This window comes from Rhinolophus sinicus, chromosome 14 (assembly GCF_057876585.1).
Source record: "Rhinolophus sinicus isolate RSI-liver-muscle chromosome 14, RSI-T2T, whole genome shotgun sequence".
NCBI lineage: Eukaryota > Metazoa > Chordata > Mammalia > Chiroptera > Rhinolophidae > Rhinolophus > Rhinolophus sinicus.
The window spans coordinates 141,652,453-141,675,285 of record NC_142514.1 but is presented as its reverse complement, the minus strand read 5'-3'; the positions used below and the strand labels follow the sequence as shown (position 1 = coordinate 141,675,285).

Genomic DNA, 22,833 nt, shown 5'->3' with positions numbered 1-22,833 from the left:
GTTTTCATGGAAATAACAATTCTTCATTTTAAGTGCCTATTTAATTGGCTTTAAATATAACATCATTACAGTAAAGAGTATAAGTAGCGTACACAGGTTTGGAACAAATACTATTGATGTTTGTTATGTAACTCAGTTGTTGAGACTAGGAAAAACAAATATATGAGAGTGGTCTGCTGTTTGTTTTTAAAGAAGGAATGGAGCACGTTAGTCGATTCAGTGATTTAAGTGGAAGTTTATTAAAGTTCTTCTACTTGAAGCTTGTGTGTACTGTAGAGATTCTTGCCTTAAGTGAACCTGCTGTACACAAACCTGAACTTTTTAGGTATTTGTGAGCATTTGCATCATTGGATATCAGGGTTTTTTACTCCTATTTCTTGTCATCTTATTTTTAAAATCTTTTCTCATTCAGTCAACAAGTATCTATTTACCTACTTTTTCTTCAGGGCAGCATGCCGAGTTCTATGGGGTAGGAATACAGTCATAAATTCTGATCATACCACAGAAAGAAAGAAAATGTTTAAAGAGAGAAAAGGCATGTAGAGAAGTAATTGAAATATAAGTCATAGTGTGATGAGTGAACTAAGTGGATAAAGTGCTCAGCAGTTCAGAGAAATGTGAATAATATTTTCAAAAGGAATTCCCACTTTGTTTTGAATGTGCTTAGCTTTTCTTCCAAACACCAGAGTGCAGTGTATTTGAGGTGTTATATTCTGGTTATTTATAGGAAGAGTTTGTGAATTGAATTTGTTAGGTCATTTTTAGATACATAAGAATTGAATAAGAGTGCCCTTTTCAACTCCAGTTTTTAAGATGATGTCTGTGATGTAACTATGTGTGCCTGAGCTCTTACCCCCCGTACTCCCCGCTTTGGTCTCTGTTTATAGGAAGAGCATTAAGAAGTTGGTTTTGAAAAACCTTAGCAATAGCAATCTCTTCTCTCCGGTTAACCGTGATTCAGAAGATCTAGCTTCACCATCTGATTATCCAGAAAATGGAGAGAGGTAAACTGAATTCTGTTTTGGGTTGTTTTTGGTAGAGAGCCCTAGTCTCATTTTGAAAAGATTCTGAGCTTAGAATTTATTCATTCTGTGAAAATTTCTGAAGTTTGGCGAATGCTGCATAAAAGTATTACAGCATAGGAGCACCTAGAAATTAAGTCATGTTTTTGCTTTTTGAATACTTTAAACCTTAAAATTATTAGAGTTCTTTTGATTCAGTTCTGCAAAACTATTTTAATATCTATGTATGTCATTTTGGACAGGGTTAGCATGCATTTGACACTTCCTTAAAATAAGGGATATTTTGTGATAATTATTGAATTGATATGTAGTCATTATAACCAAGCCAAAACAAAGAAAAGCTACAGGAGTATATAAAATGTATAAAGGAGGAAGTGGAAGTATATATACATTAGTCCTTAATAGTTTGGTGTATATTCTTACAGTTTAGAAATTTATTTATAAATATATTCTTATAGATATACATTATAGAAGTTATGAATGAATAATATATATTCTGTAACCTGATTTCCATTTATTTTATTATAAATGCCTTTTCATATCAGTATGAATATATTTGCCCCCTCTTTTTAAATGATTCTATAGCCAGTTGTGAATGTAAGACAATTCAGTCAGTTCTTGATTAGAGGACATTTAGATTATTTGATAATTCTATATTCAAAATAATGCCTCAGTGAAAAATCCCTGTATATTTGCACTCTTTCTTTTTCTCTTTGGATAAAATTCTAGTTTGATTTTTCATTAATAAAACATTTTCTCATACATTACTGATTATAATATTAAAATTTTTTCAATTTTTTAGTTTGAAACTCGCCACTGGTTATTTGACACCCCCACCCCCATAGTAAAGCATCCTTTTTTTAAACTAAAAATTGGATGCTCAGATCCATTTATTCATGAAAATATATCTGTTAAAGGCTTGGAATCTACAGCCATATTTCCTGGGTTAAAATCCCCACTCTAGCACTTATGTATGACCTTGGTCAAGTTACTTTATTTTCTTTGTCTCAGTTTTCTTTTCTATAAAATTGATAGTAACCTGTGTTACAGGATTACTATAAATATTAAATGAGTTTTTAATATTCATTTAATTACCCAGAATGGTGACCTTGCCTAGAACAGTGCCAGACACTTAGTAAAGGCTCAGTAAGTATTGGCTGTTATCATTCTTACTACTACTACATGAGACTAAAATGTTTCTACTTTCCCTTTTCAGATTCAGTTTCCTGAGCAAACCTGTTGATGAGAATCATCAGCAGGATGGAGATGATGATTCTCTTGTGTCACGTTTTTATACTAACCCTATTGCCAAACCCATTCCTCAAACCCCAGAGAGTGCTGGCAATAAACACAACAGCAGCAGCAGCGTGGATGATACCATTGTTGCGTTAAACATGCGTGCTGCCTTGCGAAATGGACTGGAAGGAAGCAGTGACGAGACCTCTTTTCATGAGGAGTCACTGCAGGATGACCGAGAAGAAATAGAAAACAATACTTACCATATGCATCCAGCAGGTCAGGTTAAGATTAGTGGTACATGAGTAATCTCTATTTGAAACCTCTTTTTGTTTGTGACAGATTTTCAACATAATGAAAGTCAGCTGTCTGAACTTCTAAATGTGTTTTATTGCATCTTACAAAAATTAACATTTAAACACTTCTCACTTATGCTTTGGTCGATTTGTAATTCACATACTTTTTGTACCTTTGGAGTAGTTAAAATTCATGTTTAAAGCATCTTGGCATAGTTTAAAGATCCCAAATTTTATAGCCAAAGAGACTATCCTCAAACTTTTCCTTGCTTTATAAACTAACATAGATCGATTATTAGTTTTTTAATGAAAACAATAGTGATAATTATATACATTTTTTGAGATTTGAATTAGATTTAAGTATATAGACCATAATGCCTAACATGTATAGGCATTCAAATCGAGTTGCTGTGGTTGTTTATTATCACCTCAGTTCTGTGCCCCACCCTCCTAAACAATGAATGATTAATTTTTTCCCAAGTAATCCATGAAACAAGTAATATAAACTACAAGATTAGAGTATTTTGATTGAATACTTAAAGCTTGCTTTTTTTCTGTGTTGATACATCATCTCTTTTGGGTTTTGATAAATGTCACTATGTGTTCCCTTTTTTAAAACAACAGGTACAATTCACATAAAATGAAGTTCATAGATCTTAAGTGTTCACTTCAGTGAATTTTGGCACGTATATACTGAGATATTTAATACCTCAATCAAGAAATAGAACATTTCTTTCACTCTGGAAAGTTTTCTGTGTCCCCATACCCAAAAGCCAATCACAGTTTTTTGTCACATAGATTAGTTTTCTCTATTCTTCAACTTCGTATAAATGAAATACTATACATAGTCTTTTTGACTCTATAATTTTTATAAGAGTGCATCCATAGTATATATATCAACGCTTCATTTTTGTTGCTCAGTAGTATTCTATTAAGTAAATACACCACATTTGGTTAATCCAGTCTCTGTTAGCTAACATTTGGGTCGTTGTACAGTTATTCTTGAAGTGTCTATAAAATTTTTTTATGTCTAATTATGCTATTGCCTTCATATATATCTTCTGGTCATTTGGTACCTTAAGGAAATAACTTTATACATTCACATCAAAAATCTCAAGTATATATACTTGTATGTGTTTATCTGCATGAATTATGATACTGCATCTTTTTTTCAAATATCCAGTCTAGATTTTTTATTGTTTCTAGTTTTCTCATTGACCTTGTTTGCCACCTCCCAATTTAAAATTTCATTCCCAAGGACACTAATAACCCTCTAAACCTTGCCAGTAAAGAAACAAGTTTAATATATAAGTGGACATTGCTGAAGGCTGGAGTTTAATCTGATACTGGCCTTCCTTTTTTTCTTTTCACAAAGTTAGCTCGATATCTACATATAAATGGGACAAGGAGTGATTAGAACAAGCGTACCAGTGTCGTATTTTCTTCGACTTCTTCAGAAGTCCACCTATTTGATACTTTAAAAAAATAACAGTAATTATATGGTCCTTTAAGTTTCCATTTGTCTATGGAACTTTCTCATGTAGGATTTTTCATCTTGATTTTAGTGCTCTATTTTGAGGTGTAAATTTGATAGATACAAGAGGGGTATGGAAGACAGTAGGCTATAAAACAAAAAGTACTGGGTTTTGAGTTTTAGCTCTACCAGTACCACTGAATTACTGTGTAAACCAAGGCAGGTTCTTTCCACCTCAGATCTTGGTATCTTTGTGTACAATAAAAGAAACAAATGGATTAAGTAAGTTTTTTTGTAGAATGTAGTCTGTGGAATGCCTTTCATAGTGTAGTGTATTAATGGGTGTCAGTAAAAAGAAGGTTCTATGGTTAATTAAGTCTAGGAAACACTGGATTAAGTCAAGTTACATAGACTTCATTATTTTATGAGTTTTCAGAGCCTGTAATACACTGCTTTGTGCATGTTCCCCAAACTTTCTTGACCATGAAGCTTTTTTAAAAAAAAAAAAAAAGTCTTTTCCTAGGATTAGTGTTTCTTAGAAAACAAGTCTGGAAAAATGCTTTATTCCTACATATTTTCTCTTTATATAATAATTTAGTTACTAATTATATAGGTAATTTTTAAAATTACTCATTTTGTAAAAAATTTTTAAAAAGGCAAAAGAGTGAAATACATATTACTGAAAATTCCGCTACCTAAAGACAATCACAATTTATATTTTCTGTTTCTTTTGTCATAGGCATTGTTCTCACTAAGGTTGGTTATTATACTATTCCATCTATGGATGACCTTGCTAAAATTACCAATGAAAAAGGAGAGTGCATTGTCTCGGACTTCACTATTGGTCGTAAAGGTGAGTATGAGTTTAGGAGTTAGTAGTAAACCAGAGATCTGCACCTTATTTTTCTAATTAAGTAAGGGAAGCTCTTCAGCTAAATCCATTTTTTTCCTGCATTTGGACCCACCTTGGCCTGAAGAGCAGACAAAACAAGTAATAAAACAGACAAAAATAGTAACAAAACAAGTTAAAAAAACAAGACTGGAGCCTGATAACATTCTGTGGTAATTACTTGCCTCGTTGCAATTTTCTACAATTAAAACACTGTAAACAGCAAGAAATACTAAGTGAGAAAATTGAATAAATGACAAAAGATAGGTAATATTTAGGTTCAACTTTAAATTATTATTACAGATAATTTTCTTGGGGGAAAAAAATCTCATCTTCCTGTATTGTATTCAAAACAAGGCTCACGTATTTTAACTCATACTGCAGGCTAGGTGCTATGAGTTGTTTAGATAGGAGCAGTGTAGATATTTGGGAAGAGATTTAAGAAGGCTGTTTTGAAAACAACATAGTGCTGTGAAAATACAGATGTTTACCAGATAATATATTTAATGTCACCCTCTGGTACATATTATGGATGAAATAACCCATTCAAGGTATTTTGCTGGGTGATTGAAAATATTGCTTAATGTTTAAAGCAACTTGCTCCTGATTATTTAATTACTAGAAGTGTAATATAGTTATTTGTCCTCTATAAAGGATGAGTTTTTAACTATTCGCTCTGTGTTGTAGGTTATGGTTCAATCTATTTTGAAGGAGAGGTGAATTTGACAAATCTAAATTTGGATGACATTGTGCATATCCGAAGGAAAGAAGTTATTGTCTATTTAGATGATAACCAAAAACCACCTGTGGGTGAAGGACTAAATAGGTATGAATTTATTTACATATTTAGAAAATAATCAGCTAAATCAGTTTGTTTTTTTGTAAACACAAATGTGTTCATATTATATACATTTTTCTGCAACTTGCTTTTTAAACTTACTGTATAGTGTGCAATTGTTTTTTCTATAATTTCATTTTAAAGTATAAATGATAAAGAAATGCTACACTATGACTTCTTGACTCCGTTTCCCTATTATTATCAGGTCCAACTGTTGGTTTCCAAACACCACTTTTAGTAGTACTTTTTTTTCATATTTTTGTTATGCCCATGCTTAAGTCTTTCTCTGTATTTTAGTGTGAGACACTAGCTTCTGATATCTCTTTAGACAGGTGAAAGGGCCATAGTTAAAATAATTTATATTCACAACCTACCAGGATTGAATCATGAAGAAATAGAAAATCTGAACAGTCCTATAAGTAATAGAGAAATTGAATCAGTAATCAAAAACCTCAACCTCCCATAAAGCCCAAGACCAGTAGGCTTCAATGGTGAATTCTGCTGAACATTTAAAGAATTAACACCAATTCCTCTCAAACTCTTCCAAAAAATTGAAAAGGAGGGACCACTTCTGAACTCATTCTGTGAGGCAATCATTACCCTGATTCCAAAGCTAGACAGAGACACTACAAGAAAACTACAAATATTTGTGATGAATATTGACATGAATATCCTCAACGAAATACTAGCAAACAGGATTTACCAAATTGAAAGGATTACACATCATGACCAAGTGGGATTTATTCCTGGAATGAAAGGATGGTTCAACACATGAAAGTCGATTAGTGTAATACGTCACATTTACAGAATGAAGAAAATCACATGATCATCTCCATTGGTGCAGAAAAAGCATTTGACAAAAGTCAACATCCTTTCATGGTAAAGACACTCAAACTGGAGCTAGAAATAAACTACCTCTACATAATAAAGGCCATATTTGAAAAACCCACAGTGAATATCATACTCAATAGTGAAAAACTGAAATTTTTTCTTCTGAGGTCAAGAGCAAGACAAAGATGCCCACTTTTGCCACTTCTATTCAACATGATACTGGAAGTTATAACTAGAGCGATTAAGCAGGAAAAAGAAAGAAAAGCCATCCACATTGGAAAGGAATAAATAAGATTATTTCTATTCGTAGATGCCAGATGACTTGATGTTGTATGAAGAAAATCCTGAGGATTCCAGCAAAAAAGTGTTATAGCTAATGAACAAATTCAGCAGGGTAGCAGGATACAAAATCAACACGCAAAAATCAGTTGAGGGGGGCGGCCCTGTGGCTCAGGCGGTTGGAGCTCCGTGCTCCTAACTCCAAAGGCTACCGGTTCAACCCACATGGGCCAGTGGGCTCTCAACCACAAGGTTGCGTGTTCAACTCCTCGACTCCAGCAAGGGATGGTGGGCTCCACCCACTGCAACTAAGATTGAACACAGCACCTTGAGCTGAGCTGCTGCTGAGCTCTCAGATGGCTCTGTTGGTTGGAGCGCGTCCTCTCAACCACAAGGTTGCCGGTTGGACTCCCGCAAGGGATGGTGGGCTGCGCCCCCTGCAACTAGCAGTGACAACGGGACCTGGAGCTGAGCTGCGCCCTCCACAACTAAGACTGAAAGGACAACAACTTGAAGCTGAACGGCACCCTCCACAACTAAGATTGAAAGGACAATAACTTGGGAAAAAAGTCCTGGAAGTACACACTGTTCCCCAGTAAAGTCCTGTTCCCCTTCCCCAATAAAATCTTTCAAATAATCAGTTGGATTTCTATACAGTAACAATGAACATCCCAAAAAGGAAGTTAAGGAAATTGTTTCATTTATAATAACATCAAATACATAAAATACTTAGGAATAAACCTTACCAAGGCGGCAAAAGACTTGTATACTGAAAACTACAAAACATTGCTGAAAGAAATTAAAGAAGATAAATAAATGGGAAGGTATCCCATTTTCGTGGACTGGAAGACTTAAAATTGCTAAGATATTTATACTACCCAGAGCTAAGATATTTATACTACCCAGAGCAATCTACAGATTTACTGCATCTGTATCAAAATCCCAGTGGCATTTTTTGCAGAAATTGTAAAATGCAGCGTAAAACCGCATGGAATCTCAAGGGATCCGAAATAGCCAACTTAACATGTTGCATACGGCGGGGTTTAAATCCCTCATACCCCTCTGTTCCGGCAGGTTTTTAAAAGAAACTGCTTTAAAATGTACTCTTCTCTTTAAAGCGTAAATGCTTCTGTGTCATTTATTATTTTTCTATAAATAATAGATTCTACAAATAAATTATTCTATAAATAATTATTCTACAAATAAGTCAATAAAATATGCAAAGTATAAAGAGTCAACAGTAAAAATGAGAATTCTCGTTATCCGTCCTTAATGCATGGCTCAGAAAAAACGAAGATTCTGGTGATCCGTATGCAACGTGTTAATCTAAAAAAGAACAAAACTGGAGGACTCATACTTTCTGACTTTAAAACTTATTACAAAGCTGCAGTAACCAAAACAGTGTGGTATTGGCATAAAAACAGACAATACAGACTAATGGAACAGAATAAGAGAGCCTAGAAATAAACCTTTACACACAAGGTGTGGTCAAAAAATGTGGTGAATGTTTGAATTTTTAAAAAAAATCATTACAGTAAAAGACACATTGCTATGAATTGCCCTCAGAATACACCCCCTCGCTTTGAACACTTACCCTATCGTTGTTGCCACTTTTTGAAGCAGTTTTGGAAGTCCTCTCATGAGTGTCTTTAGTTGCGCTGTCAAGGCTGCCTCAGTGGCCTGAATCATTTTGACTTCGGGAAAGAGCCACAAGTCGCACGATGCCAGATCCAGTGAATAGATGAGGACACATTGTAATGTTTGTTTTGCTTTAGGTTTTCTTTTATTTTATTAGTTTCAGGTGTATAAAAACAACATAATGATTAGACATTTATACCCCCTCAAAGAAATTGCCATATACCAGAAGCGATGTATGACATGGAACGTTGTCATGATGGAGGATTTTTGACGGCACGCTTTAAAACACATTTTCTCTCAACTGTAGCTCACACCCGACTGACTGCACTGAACAAGTTGAAACTTGTCACATACTTATTAAAGTTCGACATGCTGCTTCCCATATTGAAGATCCCTGCCTTTCTATTGGATGGCACTTGGCAGCAGCATTCACTGTATTGTTTGATCACAGTGGAAAGACTCTATGTCACACATCGCTTCTTGTATGGCAATTTCTGTCAAACAGAAACATTATGGTGTGTCCTTATCCATCTTATTCATCAGATCTATCACTGTGCGACTTCTGGCAGCTTTTCCCCAAAGTTGAAACGACCATGAAAGGTAAACGTTTTGAATCAATTCAGGACATCAAGGCATCCAGGACATCGAGGCATCCAGGACAGTGCAACTAAAAATATGAAAGAGGACTTCCAGAACTGCTTCAGAAAGTGGCAAGAACAATGGGATAAGTGTTTGAAGTGAGGGGGAGTATTTTGAGGGGAATTAATGGCAATGTGTCTTTTACTATAATAACTATTTTTATTTAAACATTCACTGTATTTTTTGATCACACCTCATACGTGGTTAAATGATTTCTGACAAGGATGCCAAGACCATCCAATGGGGAGAGAACAATCTCTTCAAAAAACGGTTTTAGGAAAACTAGATATCCACATGTAGAATAATGAAGTTGGACCCTTGTGCAGTATATAAAAATTAACTTAGGCGCGGCCGAATGGCTCAGTTAGAGCGCAAGCTCTCAAAAGCAAGGTTGCGCGTTCAATTCCCGCATGGGATGGTGGGCTGCGCCCCCTCCAACAGAGATTGAAAATGGCGACTGGACTTGGAGCTGAGCTGCGCCCTCCACAACTAGATTGAAGGACAACGATTTGGAGTTGATAGGCCCTGGAGAAACATACCGTTCCCCAATATTCCCCAATAAAATTTATTTTAAAAAAAAGTTAAAGTCGATCAGACCTAAAACTAAAATTCTTAGAATAAAATGGGAAGTCACGACATTATATTTGACAATAATTTCCTGGATATGACACTAAAAGTACAGGCAACAATAGTAAAAATAAACACATTGGACTACGTCAAAGTTTAAAACTTCTGTACATCAAAGAGCACTATGAACAGAGTGAAAAGGTAATGTACAGAATGGGAGAAAATATTTACAAATCTTATATATGATAAGATATTAATAACCAGAATATGAAGAACTATATAAGGTGTGACAATTAAGTTCGCGAACTTGTTGCAATGATGTTGCTAACCTTTTTTGATATCAGAGGGATTATTCATTATGAATTTGTACCAACTGGACAAGTAGTTAATCAAGTTTATTATTTCGAAGTGCTGAAAAGGCTGAGTGAAAAGGTTAGACGACCTGAACTTTTCTCCAACAATTCATGGCTCTTGCATCACGACAATGCACCAGCTCACACAGCACTGTCTGTGAGGGAGTTTTTAGCCAGTAAACAAATAATTGTATTGGAACACCCTCCCTACTCGCCTGATCTGGCCCCCAATTACTTCTTTCTTTACCCGAAGATAAAGGAAATATTGAAAGGAGGACATTTCAGGACATCAAGGGTAATACGACAACAGCTCTGATGGCCATTCTGGAAAAAGAGCTCCAAAATTGCTTTGAAGGATGGACTAGGTGCTGGCGTCAGTGCATAGCTTTCCAAGGGGAGTACTTCAAAGGTGACCGTAGTGATATCAGAAATGAGGTAGGTAGCACTTTTTCTAGTGTGAGTTCACGAACTTAATTGTCTGACCTTGTAGCACAACAATAACAAAATTAAAAATGAGTAAAGGGCTTGAATACACATTTCTCCTGAGATGACATACAAATGATCAACAAGCATATGAAAAGATGTTCAACGCCACTAATAATTAGGGAAATGCAAATCAAAACCACAGTGAGCTATCACACTCATTAGGATGGTTGCTATTAAAAAATACGTTTTTGCAAGAGTTTGGAGAAATTAGAATCCATTTGTATTGTTGATGAGAAGGTAAAATGGTACGCCGTTATAGAACAGAATATGGTGGTTCCTTAAAAAATTAAAAATGATCCAGCAATTCATCCTCTGTGTATGTATCCAAAAGAATTGAAAGCAGAATCTCAAAGCAATATTTACACACCCATGTTCATAACTGCACTATTCACAGTAGCCAAGAGGTAGAAGCAACCCATGTATCCATTGACAGATTAATGGATAAATAAAATGTATCTACATACAATGGAATATTATTCAGCCTTTAAAAAGGGAGGAAATTCTGAAACATGCTACCTCATGAATGAACCTTGAGGACATGCTAAGTGATACAAGCCAGTCATAAAAAGATAAATACTGTATAATGCCACTTATTTGAGGCACCTAAAGAGTCAAATTCTTAGATAGTAGAATGGTGGTTGCCAGTGGATAAAAGTAATGGGAAATAGTTGTTTTTTAATGTTACAGAGTTTTAGTTTTGCAAGATGAAAAAGTTCGGAAGATTGGTTGCACAACTATGTGAATATATTTAACAGTAGTGAATGGTACAGTTAAAAATGGTTAAGATGGTAAATTTTATGTTACTACTTTTTACCACAATAAAAAATGTTTTAAAAAGTCATCTCTTATGTGCTAGTCACAATACTAGGTGCAAGGCATACAGAATGAATAGGAAAACAGTCCTTGAACTCAGGTACTAATATTAGAAGGATATATAACCACTTATAGTCATCTTTACACTCACTATTTAATGGTTAATACTGTGATATTCCTGATACTTCTTTTTGCAAGCATTTGTTGTTTATCAGTGGTAGTTGCTGCTGTTAATATTGCTGTTAAGTACAGTAGCTCTCTAAGACCTTTGCTAAGACTTAGCACTGGTCTATAACCACTGAACTATTAGCAATGGACTTGGTCAAGGATGCATAGCTTAAATGTTATTAAAATTAGATTGGAAATAATTGATGTACCTTAGTAGTTTGGAATAAATGGAGTATGACACTCATACCAGATACTGAGCTAGTTGATATAGGAGTAATTCCCATTTCTCTTAAGCTTATCTACTTTGGCAAGCAAACACCAGAATAATTCCAAAGTAACATAGGTGCCTTTATTTGCTATTTATATAGATGTTAATTGATTTCTGGCCTTAAATATGAAACATTTATACATTACTTGGTTGTACATTACAGGAAGGCTGAAGTTACATTGGACGGAGTTTGGCCAACAGATAAAACATCTCGTTGTTTAATAAAGAGCCCAGATCGACTTGCTGATATCAACTATGAGGGAAGGTTAGAAGCAGTCTCGAGGAAACAGGGTGCTCAGTTCAAAGAGTACCGTCCTGAAACAGGTTCTTGGGTGTTTAAGGTATGGTCATTTAACCTTGTTTTAATTAACTGTAATGAGAGTCATAAAATGCTTGTTAGAAGTGATCCTCTCTTTAATTCTCTTTATTTTCAAATTAGGAAATAGATGTAGAAATACATCATGATTTGCTCCAAATTACATACACATCTAGATAAATCCTAGGGCTCGTGATTCAAATCCTCTGTCCCATCCTGTGAACATTTAGCTACATTTCTAAGGTGTGATTTCTCTGGGTGGCATCATCAGTGACATCAGGCAGAACTTTTGTCTCTTCATAGATCAACTCTTCCCAAAGAATTGTCATTCTTTTAAAGATTTCTGGGATGTAGAGGTTGACTTTCTCCCTTTTATAAAGTTTAACCCATTGGTTTCTTTTTTCTTCTAGACTAATTGGATTATTTAACTTGTTGAAGGCCCTTGTGTTGGTAGAGAACAGTTAGGTAGTATATAGATGTGAAAATTGTAATGGCTCTTTAGGATTCAGTTTCCTATGTTAATGTATTAATTTAGTAACTATATGAGCAACTAGTACATTCACCGAATATCATCTAAATCTTAGAAAAACAGTAAAGTGTGATAGGTGACATTCCATTGTGCTTTAAATAAATATTGTGATAATCTCTTAATTTAAAAAAAAATTTTTTTAAAGCTAATCTGCAGGATTGCGAGGGCAAATATTGTGGAAGCTCTCCTGAATATAACAGTGTTAAACTTGATTTTGTTGGATTCTCCTCTTGCTTAGGTATCTCATTTTTCTAAGTATGGCCTTCAAGATTCTGATGAAGAAGAGGAGGAGCGACCATCCAAAACTAGTACGAAGAAGCTGAAGACTGCCCCTTTGCCTCCTGCAGGCCAGGCCACCCCGTTCCAGATGGCTCTTAATGGCAAACCAGCACCTCCACCCCAGGTAGAGAAAGGACAATGAATTTGAATGGAATCCGTGATACAGAAGTTGACACCAAGTCATTCAGCTAGTACAAAGCTGTTTTATGACCCCTGGAACTTTGAAGAGTACAAATGTATTGGCAATCACATTGAGACAAGTACAAGGGAGGGCATGAGGTGGTACTGGCATCTGTTTTTCACTTGAGAGATTTAAAGAATTCTCTTGCTGTTTGGATCATTCTATCTACAGATTGTCTTTTTTTAACAACCCTTCCCCTCCCCACTTCATTTGGACTTGCTGAATTCTCTGCTCAGTGATCAACTTAAGATAGCCTTTTGCTTGTGTGGGTTGATGCAAAGTAAATCTTTTGTTGACTACCTGATGTGCAGTTTAATCTTATTCTTTACCTCCGTGTTTTTTTTCAAAAGTTCCATCAGCTTTCTACAAGGGTTTTTAACTCCATATTTCTCAAGTTGTTTGCTTATACTTCTTGATATTTGTATATTAACAGTACATACTCTATGAAAATAGATAAAGTTTTGGAATGCAAATGAATTATATGGCTTGGAGAGAGTATGGGCTGCATTGCAATCATTTGTATTTTTCTCCTTTTCAGCATTGTTAAGCCATAAACTTTCTGTCCTTGTAGGGAAAGGTTTGTAATTTAAATATCAGATAGTTTCTTTGCCAACTCATAAAAGTTTTACTTTTATTTGGATATTGTTTATATTAAATCAAGTTACAAAAACTTTTTTCTTTGCTGCCATACTCCCTCAAAGAAAGAACTTGATACAGAATTTCTTTGTAAAGCATCCTCTACCTCTCAGCTGCTAAAAGCAGGATTTTTGGAATTTTCCATGCAACAATTCTTATGGCTACTGATTTGTGCGATTTTTATGATTTATTAAATAATTTCTTGGGAGGCATTTTTTGAGATTATTGTGTATGTTCATGTTTGCGCGTACAGGGTGAAGGGGCGGGTGTGATAAAAGTGGGAAATAGAAAATATGTTGACTTTTATCTTTGTAGCATTTAGGATACCCCTAAGAAATTTCTTCTGAACTAAAGAAATGCTGTAAATGGACTTGTTTTTCCAGTTACCCATGTTCATTTTGTCTGAATCATATACTTTATATAATCCTTTCCAAAGTGTTTTTTTGATCTTACAGATATTTCTTAGGATAATAGTCAGATAGACTTATTTTCTGCCAATGAAAGTAATGTGAAAGATCCTAAAGATACAGCTGGGGGAAAAAAGCTTTATCTATGGACAGAGCAAATTTATATAATTTTGATAACCAGTGGTTTTTTAGGCTCTTTAATTTTCAGAGTATAGATAGTAACAGATAACTATAAATTCCTGTGATGACACTTGAGTAAGTGAGAAAGAATTCTGAAAAACTGAGCACCAGAATATTTCAGAACAAGGTTCTAGAGGAAAGAGATGATGAGGATCAAAATGGGTGAAGAGAATATAGTAAATAGGGGTCTTTTTTCAGACATCTCCTTTGATTTGAGGAAGTGGATGGTTTTTGACCTTTTGGGTGGTGATGGGAGAAATGGGTAGAGTTGTTTAGATATTCAAGCTAATGTGTTAAAACAATAATGTGGGAATCTGAAGAACTCTTCCTTCATGTTGCCCAATGGTTACAAAGTTTTTAGTTATTAGTGTCAAAGACCTATGTTTTACTTGGCATGAGACTACTTGAACCATCTAAATGAACTGGGAATAGACAGACCAGTCTTCTCATTCCAATGTCAAAAGTGCTATCTTCAAGAGTGCTGTCACCTGGCCCCCTTAGATTGATTCATGATATAGCGTTCTCTCAGTCTGCTGTAGGTTTTTCTTTCTTTTTTTTTTTTCCCGCCCTGTACAGGATCTCAGGTTCTAGGAAGATTTATGATTTTGTTTAATGGTCACATTTATTCCACTGTCGTTTTTACAATATCCTCAGTCACTTCTTTACAGTTCATTCTTAAGCCTTACTTTGCTCCTAAAAAAGCAAGTAAATCTAAGCAACCAGAAAATATAAAGGTAACTAAAATTTCACGTAATCTTCTCTTATGCCTTTTAAGTTAAAGAAAATTTTGGCAGAAAAACCTTCACACAGGTGAATTAGTGCAGTTGCAGAAATGTTTTGTTTGGTAGTTAGATCATTAGCTCCAGAATGCTGATCTGCGGTCCAGTTTTCAGCTGATGGATTGCATCAGACCATTGGTGAGCTTTGATTTCATAGGTCTGGCATGGGGCTCAGGCTTACATTTCCCCAGATGATTGAGGTATGCAGCCAGGCTTCGGAACTGTTTGCTGAAAAGCCTCAGATATTTGGCATCAGGTAGAGAGACATGCAGCTTTGTTTTGTTTTTAACCTCAGCCTTATACTGAAATGTAACTTGTTTTCAGTACCATCAAGACAGACTAACTGACTTGCTCAGAAACTTAGCATTGTTCACTTGTTGAGTACATTCACATAAGTTTAAAATTTTTTAAAATGAAAACAGTGGTTACAATTTAGAAGAAAATTCCATTTCATCTATGTATACTTTTTTGAAAAATAAAATGGCAGCTATCTAAATTTATCTGATGAGCCAATATATATTTTTAATATGCATTTTATATTTTAATTTAATTTGTAGATATTTCATATATATAAAATAATTCTATAGCCACAAGCCTGTTTGCTTCAGACATTAATGTTACTGAATCCTATGCCTCTTGCAGTAATATCCCTGATTGTATGTATAAAGACATACACTTACTTTGGAGGGCCCTTGAAACCCTGACATGGAATTTCTCTTGAGAATGCAATATTGTTGACAGGTCTGCTTTTCCAGCAAAATGAATATAAAACATTCGTTGCAGTTAGAAAGCAAGTTGTTTCGGAGGCAGGCAACAGTAGTAGTTATACTGGATTAAACTATTTGGATGAGAGGACAGTATGAATTGTTTTCACATCTGTTTTACTGTAGACTGGTCATTTATCCTTTGTTGAATATGAGTGTCTTGATATACTGTACCTATTTGAATCATTTAACCTACTGGATTAGGAGATGCTTTATGTTTAGAGTATTGGCAGCTTTGTATAAGGACAATTCTTTTGAGTTGGAGAGTGGAGGTTTGTTGGTCATTAAAGGTTTCAGTTATGAATCCCCCCCCTCCATATGTCTGAATAGCCATTTTACAGATATTATTTGTGTACTTAGCATTTGTAATATGCTGTGCTGATATTTAGACATAAATAAGATATCCTATTACAGTGTAGGAAAGGGCAAGTTAAAATAATACTGTTTGTCTGCTTCTCCTAGTACATGCCTTTCTTTTCTATAGACCCCCTGCCCCCCAGGGACTTTTTTTTTTTTTTTCCTCTTCAGTTCCTTCTGAGCCATCATTTTTTTATTTAGTGTACTTTTCTTTCCAGGTCTGGCTTTGAAGAAGCACCTGATCTCCCAAGATTTCTCTGAAAATAAGTACACAGTGGGGGTTTATTGCAATTACTTAGGTGTACTTTAACAAAATATGCATCTAGGGGGTTCTAAGAGCTTATCAGGTCCTCACAGTTTCATAATAATTCACTTCCTCCTTGTCCATTTAAGATATCTTATAGCTTTGAAGTCTATATATGAGGTTGGAGCAAATAAAACCTTGATCCTTAGCATTCTTCTTAAAGATATGCTGGATCCCTTAGGTCCGTAACCCAGGTATTTGGTATCTTCCCATTTTGCCTAAAAGCATTCTAAGTGAATGTCTCTTGCTGTCAGTACTCCTTTGTTGAGTAGTGTAATAAGTTGGAACCATCTTCCCCCTTTTCTTTCCTCCCACCCATTCTTGCTCCTTCTTGTCCTTTTATAATTGCTTTCTCTATGTATAAGGCACTGCATTAGGCAATAGAAATAACAAAGAAAGTGTTCAGTGAATGTTGAATTTAACAATGTTCTTGGTGGTAGATACAGAAAACAGTAGGATTATTTCAAGCCTTAACAATCTGGTGAGACAAATGTATACCGAGGGTGCCAAAAAAATGTATACACATTTTAAGAGATGTTATCTATGCTCCAGCAGTAGTTTGCCATAATCAGAAATGTTTGGACTCTGATGGTAACCACTTTGAGCATCTCTTGTAATTGCAGAAGTCAAACGTGACTTGTGTTCATCTTTTGTTATCGATATATATTGAGTATTACAATTAATACAGTTTTTTCCTTTCTTAAAATGTGTATAGATTTTTTTGGCACCCTCTGTATATGCAAGAAACTATAATACATCGTGATATATTATATAAAATAGGTATAGATAGGGTATCCTAACTGGTAGGTTGGCAGAAGATGGGAAGTTTCACCACTTTTCTTAAAAGCGCACTGGTTAAAAATCAACATACTAGGGAGCCATTGGAGTGAGAATGTTCCCATAATCCTTGTAATTGTAATGGGAGCATCATCACCAAGGCTGCATTTTTTTGCCCAGAATTTTAAAGCATAAAAGTTGTCAGACCTGCCTGTAGTCTCCCCAACAGGTAAAAAAAATAATGTCATCTTTGCTTTTTGACCATTATCTGGCTTCAAGTTTTGTTAGAGCAGTCCTTGGGAATTGTTCACATCTTAAGTGGCAATTAACCATGTATCCAACACCTGAATTTTTCTACAATTAAAAATGGGAGCAGTCATTTTTTCGGTAAGGGTATTTGTTAAAGGAATGCAGGGGAACAATAGCTAACATATCATTAAAAATAAAGTAAAAAAAGTTGTACTAATGATTTCTCTTTGTCCAAAAAAATCATGAAAAATAAATTTTAAGCTACCTGACATATAATAGCATCCATTTGAGGTTTAGCATGAAGTAGGCCACTTGTGAAAGATAAACCAAAAATTGTGGAAGGTTAATAATCTAAAATGATATCGTGATAAAAATTGGTAGAACTTTTAGATTGAGAATATTCCATAACTTGGCTTAGCCACTTGTTAACATTTTGCCAGGTATATGAAAGTTTAGGACATATTTGATGAATTTGTAGTGAACCAGTTACTTTAGTGTGCTTCAACTCTATAAGTGTTTACTTATATCTTTAAAACTGCTTGATAACTGTAAATATAACTTGACATTTTTAAACATAAAGGAATTATTCCCAGATTAAACTTGTTTCTCAAAATATTACTTTGTTTTTCCTTTTGTATCTTACTTATATGGTACGGCACAGGTAGAGCCCGCTGACCTTAGGATCCAGTTACTCAAAAGATAAATTCCAGGCCCAACTTCTGTTAACTAGAAATTTGTTTCTAAATGTTTTCTTTAAAAAAAAATTGCAAAGTTACTGGAGACTTTGATATTTGTACCTTTTATTCTGTTTTCCCAATGGCTTCTGGCTATAAGGCAGTGTAAGGGCAGGGTGACCCTGTATAAACTGGAAAATTGTAGTTGCTAGCTAATCAGGTAAGGCATAGTCTTTGTCTGAAGAACACCATTTTTTCATTATGGGTTTTGGCTTAGGTTCCAGACACCAGACTGAAATATTACAAAAGTGTGAGTCTGTGAATCTTCATTTATATCCCAAGTACTTATAGGGGGGATTTTTTGGTAATTGTTTTTAAATCCTCTTTAGCAAATATGCTACCTCATATTATGTGGAATGGGCAGAATCTAACATTTCTATATCATATTCTGAATAAACTAAATATGTCTAGATGCTCTGTTTGGTGTAATTTAATGCTGCTTCCCTGATCTTTCTGCTATCTACAGAGCCAGAGTCCAGAGGTGGAGCAGTTAGGGAGGGTTGTGGAACTGGACAGTGACATGGTAGATATCACCCAGGAGCCAATTTTGGATTCCATGTTAGAAGAGAGCGTGCCTGAGGATCAGGAACCTGTGTCTGCTTCAACACACATTGCATCTTCTCTGGGAATTAATCCACATGTCTTACAGGTGAAGTCCTAACCCACCCCTACTACAACAGAAAGCCAAACTAATACTTATTTCCCTTGCATAACATTGGGCCTCTTCCTCCATTTAAGAGCATTGAATACTCCCTGGAATAAACAGGAATACGGCCCATGTTTGGGCCTTATTTTCCCATTTGGGAAGGGAAGGTTCAGAAGACCTAGATTCTGACCCCAGTTTTGTAGTTATTACTATGTGACTTTAGGCATGTCACTTAATATCTGTGAGCACTGATTTTTCTCTATAAAATATTACTGTGTTTACTTCATAGATTGGTTTTGAGGCTCTTGAACGTGCTCCACAAAAGTTAAAAAACGAACAAAAAACTTAGTAGATGCAGGTTTCTTTTTAAGCTCTGCTTCAACTTCCCCTGCCCATGCCTTTTGGCATATTATGAGTTTAACCTTTGGCTTATTTGACTTTGAAATTATTCATTTAGCAACCATGTGAGAGATTGCTGTGTGCCAAGCTCTGCTGAGACTGTAGTACAAAGAAGAGGAGTATTATATAACTTCCACCCTTCAGGCACATGCAAGTGTAATTAAGTCAGTTATACAACTGTCCCTGCTCTGGACACAGCCTTGAGGCAGAGGGATTTATCGGTTGTTATAAACTGCATTTCTCTTTTATCGCCTTTGGCTTTGGGGGAGCACATTCATTCTATAGATCTTGCCTTTTTAGATCATGAAAGCATCATTGCTTGCTGATGAAGAAGATGTAGATATGGTCCTGGATCAACGCTTCAGCCGCCTTCCTTCTAAAGTAGATACTTCTCAAGAAATCTGTTCTCCCAGACTCCCCATTTCAGCAGCCCACTCATCAAAATCCCGTTCGTTAGGTACTGTAAAAGATGCTATTTTATAAGAAAGGTGTAAAGTCCTGCTTTTCATATATCTTGTAAGTTGAGCAGACTTCTCTAGCAAATTATCCCCGTAAAGGTGTATGACATAAGGATCCAAGAGGAAATGTATAAATATCTGCTTAGTGGGGCCAGTTTTTAAAAGCTGTGATTTGCTTTATTGGTACTGTTGCAAAAGTTGTATGGAGAAAAAAAGCATTTGTGATTTGTTTAGAGTCATGTTTTTATTTGCTTATGAATGTGGATTAGATAGTAATTTCAGATTTCCTAATTTTTATCACACCTTAGAGGAAACAGCAAATTGTACTCATTTTTTACTGTCCTAACACTCTCCTTATTGCCTTCTAGGGGCAAATGTTGCTTCTCATAATGCAAAAAACTTGTCAGATTTCTACTTTCCCTAAACCTTCCCAAATTCCCAGGGAAGTGATTACACGTTTCATTTCAAAGCTTTCCCTTTTCTAGCAGGCTTTTAGCTGTGTGGGTGGGATTGGAGGTAGAGGACAAAGGACTTAAGCAGACGTAATTTCAAAACATTTTGAAAAACAAAGGGAGAGATTTGTTGCCTAAACTAAACGTTTATTTTTCATTTCTTTTGAGTGCCCTAAGGTACTAACTTTCCTTCTTTTAATACTTTAATAAGGCATCAAGTAAACATTCATAGCAACCTTTTCTATAATATGCACTACATGAAAATCTCATACCTGAATAGCAAACTCCTTACTTTAGACAAGAACCATGTAAAATTGGAGAATTGGCAATAGTAACAACAGTTTTTCTGAAAGGCACATGTGCAATCACAAGATGCCTCAGTGGGTTTTTGTTTCCTAAGCCCAGCATTGAGCGTTAGAGTGGTAGGATTTTATTAAGCTTTTTCTATTGACTAAGAAACAGTTAACATTTGGCATTCTGATGAGGGCATGAGCATTAGTGTCAGACTTACCTGGGCTTATCTCTCTGCCCTGCCACTTAGTAGCTTTGTGAATTTGGACAAGTCACTTATTTGAGCCCAGTTTTCTCACCTATAAAATGAAGATGATAATGTTTTTCATTTAAAGTTACTGAAGGATGAATTAAACTGTATACAGATTGCTTATAAAGAGTCTGCTGCAGATAAGTGCTAAATAAATTTTTTTAAATAGTAGTAGCCGTGTTTATTATTAATGTTGTTGAGACATCATCGTCATGATAATTCCCGCATTGATGTCTGGTCGAATGAGTAATTTCTGCAGTATCTGACTTAACCTGCTTCTGGTCTTCTATACCTGATTTAATTAGTTTGGTAAAGCTATAATTTCAGCCTCACTGATTGTTGTTCGAAAAGCAATAGACTATTTTCTAATAGCCTTTCTCCCCCTTATTTTAGTTGGTGGGTTACTACAATCAAAACTTACAAGTGGAGCTTTTTTCTCACCAAGTGCCTCTGTGCAAGAATGTCGCTCTCCCAGAACATCGTCTTTGATGAATATCCCGTCCACATCCCCTTGGTCTGTCCCTCCACCCCTGACCTCTGTGTTTACAGTGCCCAGCCCAGCTGCTGAGGTTCAGTTGAAAACAGTGGGTACACGCAGACAACCAGGCCTAGTCCCTCTTGAAAAATCTGTCACCTATGGCAAGGGGAAACTCTTGATGGACATAGCCCTATTTATGGGACGCTCATTTCGGGTTGGTTGGGGCCCCAACTGGATTCTTGCTAATAGTGGAGAACAGCTGAGTGCCTCTCATGAACTGGAAAATCATCAGATTACTGATTCTGTGGAATACGGATTCCTGCCTAATCCAGTGGCTGTTAAATCGTGAGTCACATTTCCTTACGCTTTTTGAGAAAGGCAACATGGTAGGTGAGAAAAAAACTTTTGATCATCAGGAGATCTTTCTAGATATATTTTTTAGCACAATTTTAGATAGCAGAAAGTATTTGTATAATTAAAAACTAAAATGATCAGTAAGATAACTCCATTTGTATTACCAAGGTACGAAGAGTATATAATACCTAGTCATTAAACTTTAGTTGCAAAAGTAACAGACCTCAAGCTAATGCTGCAGTATTCCTTGAATTCTCACCCTTTTTATTAGTCATTTTTTCTGTTTTCTCACTTAGATACTTGTGTTTTATTCAAATATAAGGTATTTTCTGAACTAAGTACATTTCCAATATCTTAGACCTGATAAAATGAATGTATGAACTGTGGATAATCCATGCATAAGTATTTGGAAATATGGTGACATCTGGTAACTATTGATGTTATATATTTCTACACAATCCTCTCCATCAGCATGTATATATGTGTGCTTATAGTTCTATATATACCAGATAGGTAGGTAGGTAGGCAGATAGATTGATAGATTATATGTATAGTTTTCTGGTAGTTATTAGGCACTGTATACAGTTGTTCTTTGCAAAATATGTAATATTTTCCTATTTCCTTTTTACAATTGTAACAAATTGTTCTATCTTTACTACAGATTAAGTGGCTATGATCACCTACTCTTAGTTTTTAAAGTAGATTTTGAAGAAATAACAGCATGTCTTGAACCTCACAATTAAGAATGTTAATCCTAAACCTAAAACCATGCATGATGTCATGATATTTTGGAGGTTGTTATAAGCAAGCTTAAAAATTGATTCAAGGCCAAATTGACTATATGTTTATCTTAATTTTGAGTCAGTTCTTCAGTATCTATTATAAGCTTAACCTCGTGACTTTTGATATCGTGTTTCCCCAAAAATAAGACCTAGCCAGATCATCAGCTCTAATGTGTCTTTTGGAGCAAAAATTAATATAAGACCCGATATTGTATTATATTATATTACATTATATTATATTAAAATAAGACCAAGTCTTATATTAATATTTGCTCCAAAAGGTGCATTAGAGCTGATGGTCCAGCTAGGTCTTATTTTCGGGGACACACGGTACCTCATTAAATATAATTTAAGAAATAGGTACCTCACAAGTTTTTGGTCCTTGGACTTCATCATAGTATTTAGGTGCACGCTGAAGCCAGTTCCAAATCTAA

General features: G+C 35.3%; 1 protein-coding gene across 7 annotated transcripts in view; it reads left to right on the top strand.

The window, feature by feature from the left end:
- The window catches only part of NUP98 (nucleoporin 98 and 96 precursor), a 94,299-nt gene that overhangs the window by 49,440 nt on the left and 22,026 nt on the right, over positions 1 to 22,833 (top strand). For 6 of the 7 annotated variants that reach the window (XM_019718981.3, XM_019718980.3, XM_074335856.2 and 3 more), the window contains 9 exons: positions 888 to 1,004; positions 2,239 to 2,537; positions 4,768 to 4,881; positions 5,605 to 5,743; positions 11,961 to 12,138; positions 12,881 to 13,045; positions 18,756 to 18,938; positions 19,635 to 19,791; positions 21,179 to 21,608. In XM_019718981.3, coding sequence (XP_019574540.1) covers positions 888 to 1,004; positions 2,239 to 2,537; positions 4,768 to 4,881; positions 5,605 to 5,743; positions 11,961 to 12,138; positions 12,881 to 13,045; positions 18,756 to 18,938; positions 19,635 to 19,791; positions 21,179 to 21,608 — 1,782 coding nt within the window. Of the gene's footprint in view, positions 1 to 887; positions 1,005 to 2,238; positions 2,538 to 4,767; positions 4,882 to 5,604; positions 5,744 to 11,960; positions 12,139 to 12,880; positions 13,951 to 18,755; positions 18,939 to 19,634; positions 19,792 to 21,178; positions 21,609 to 22,833 lie in introns of those variants that run through there. The other variant, XM_088791596.1, reaches the window with a different exon arrangement.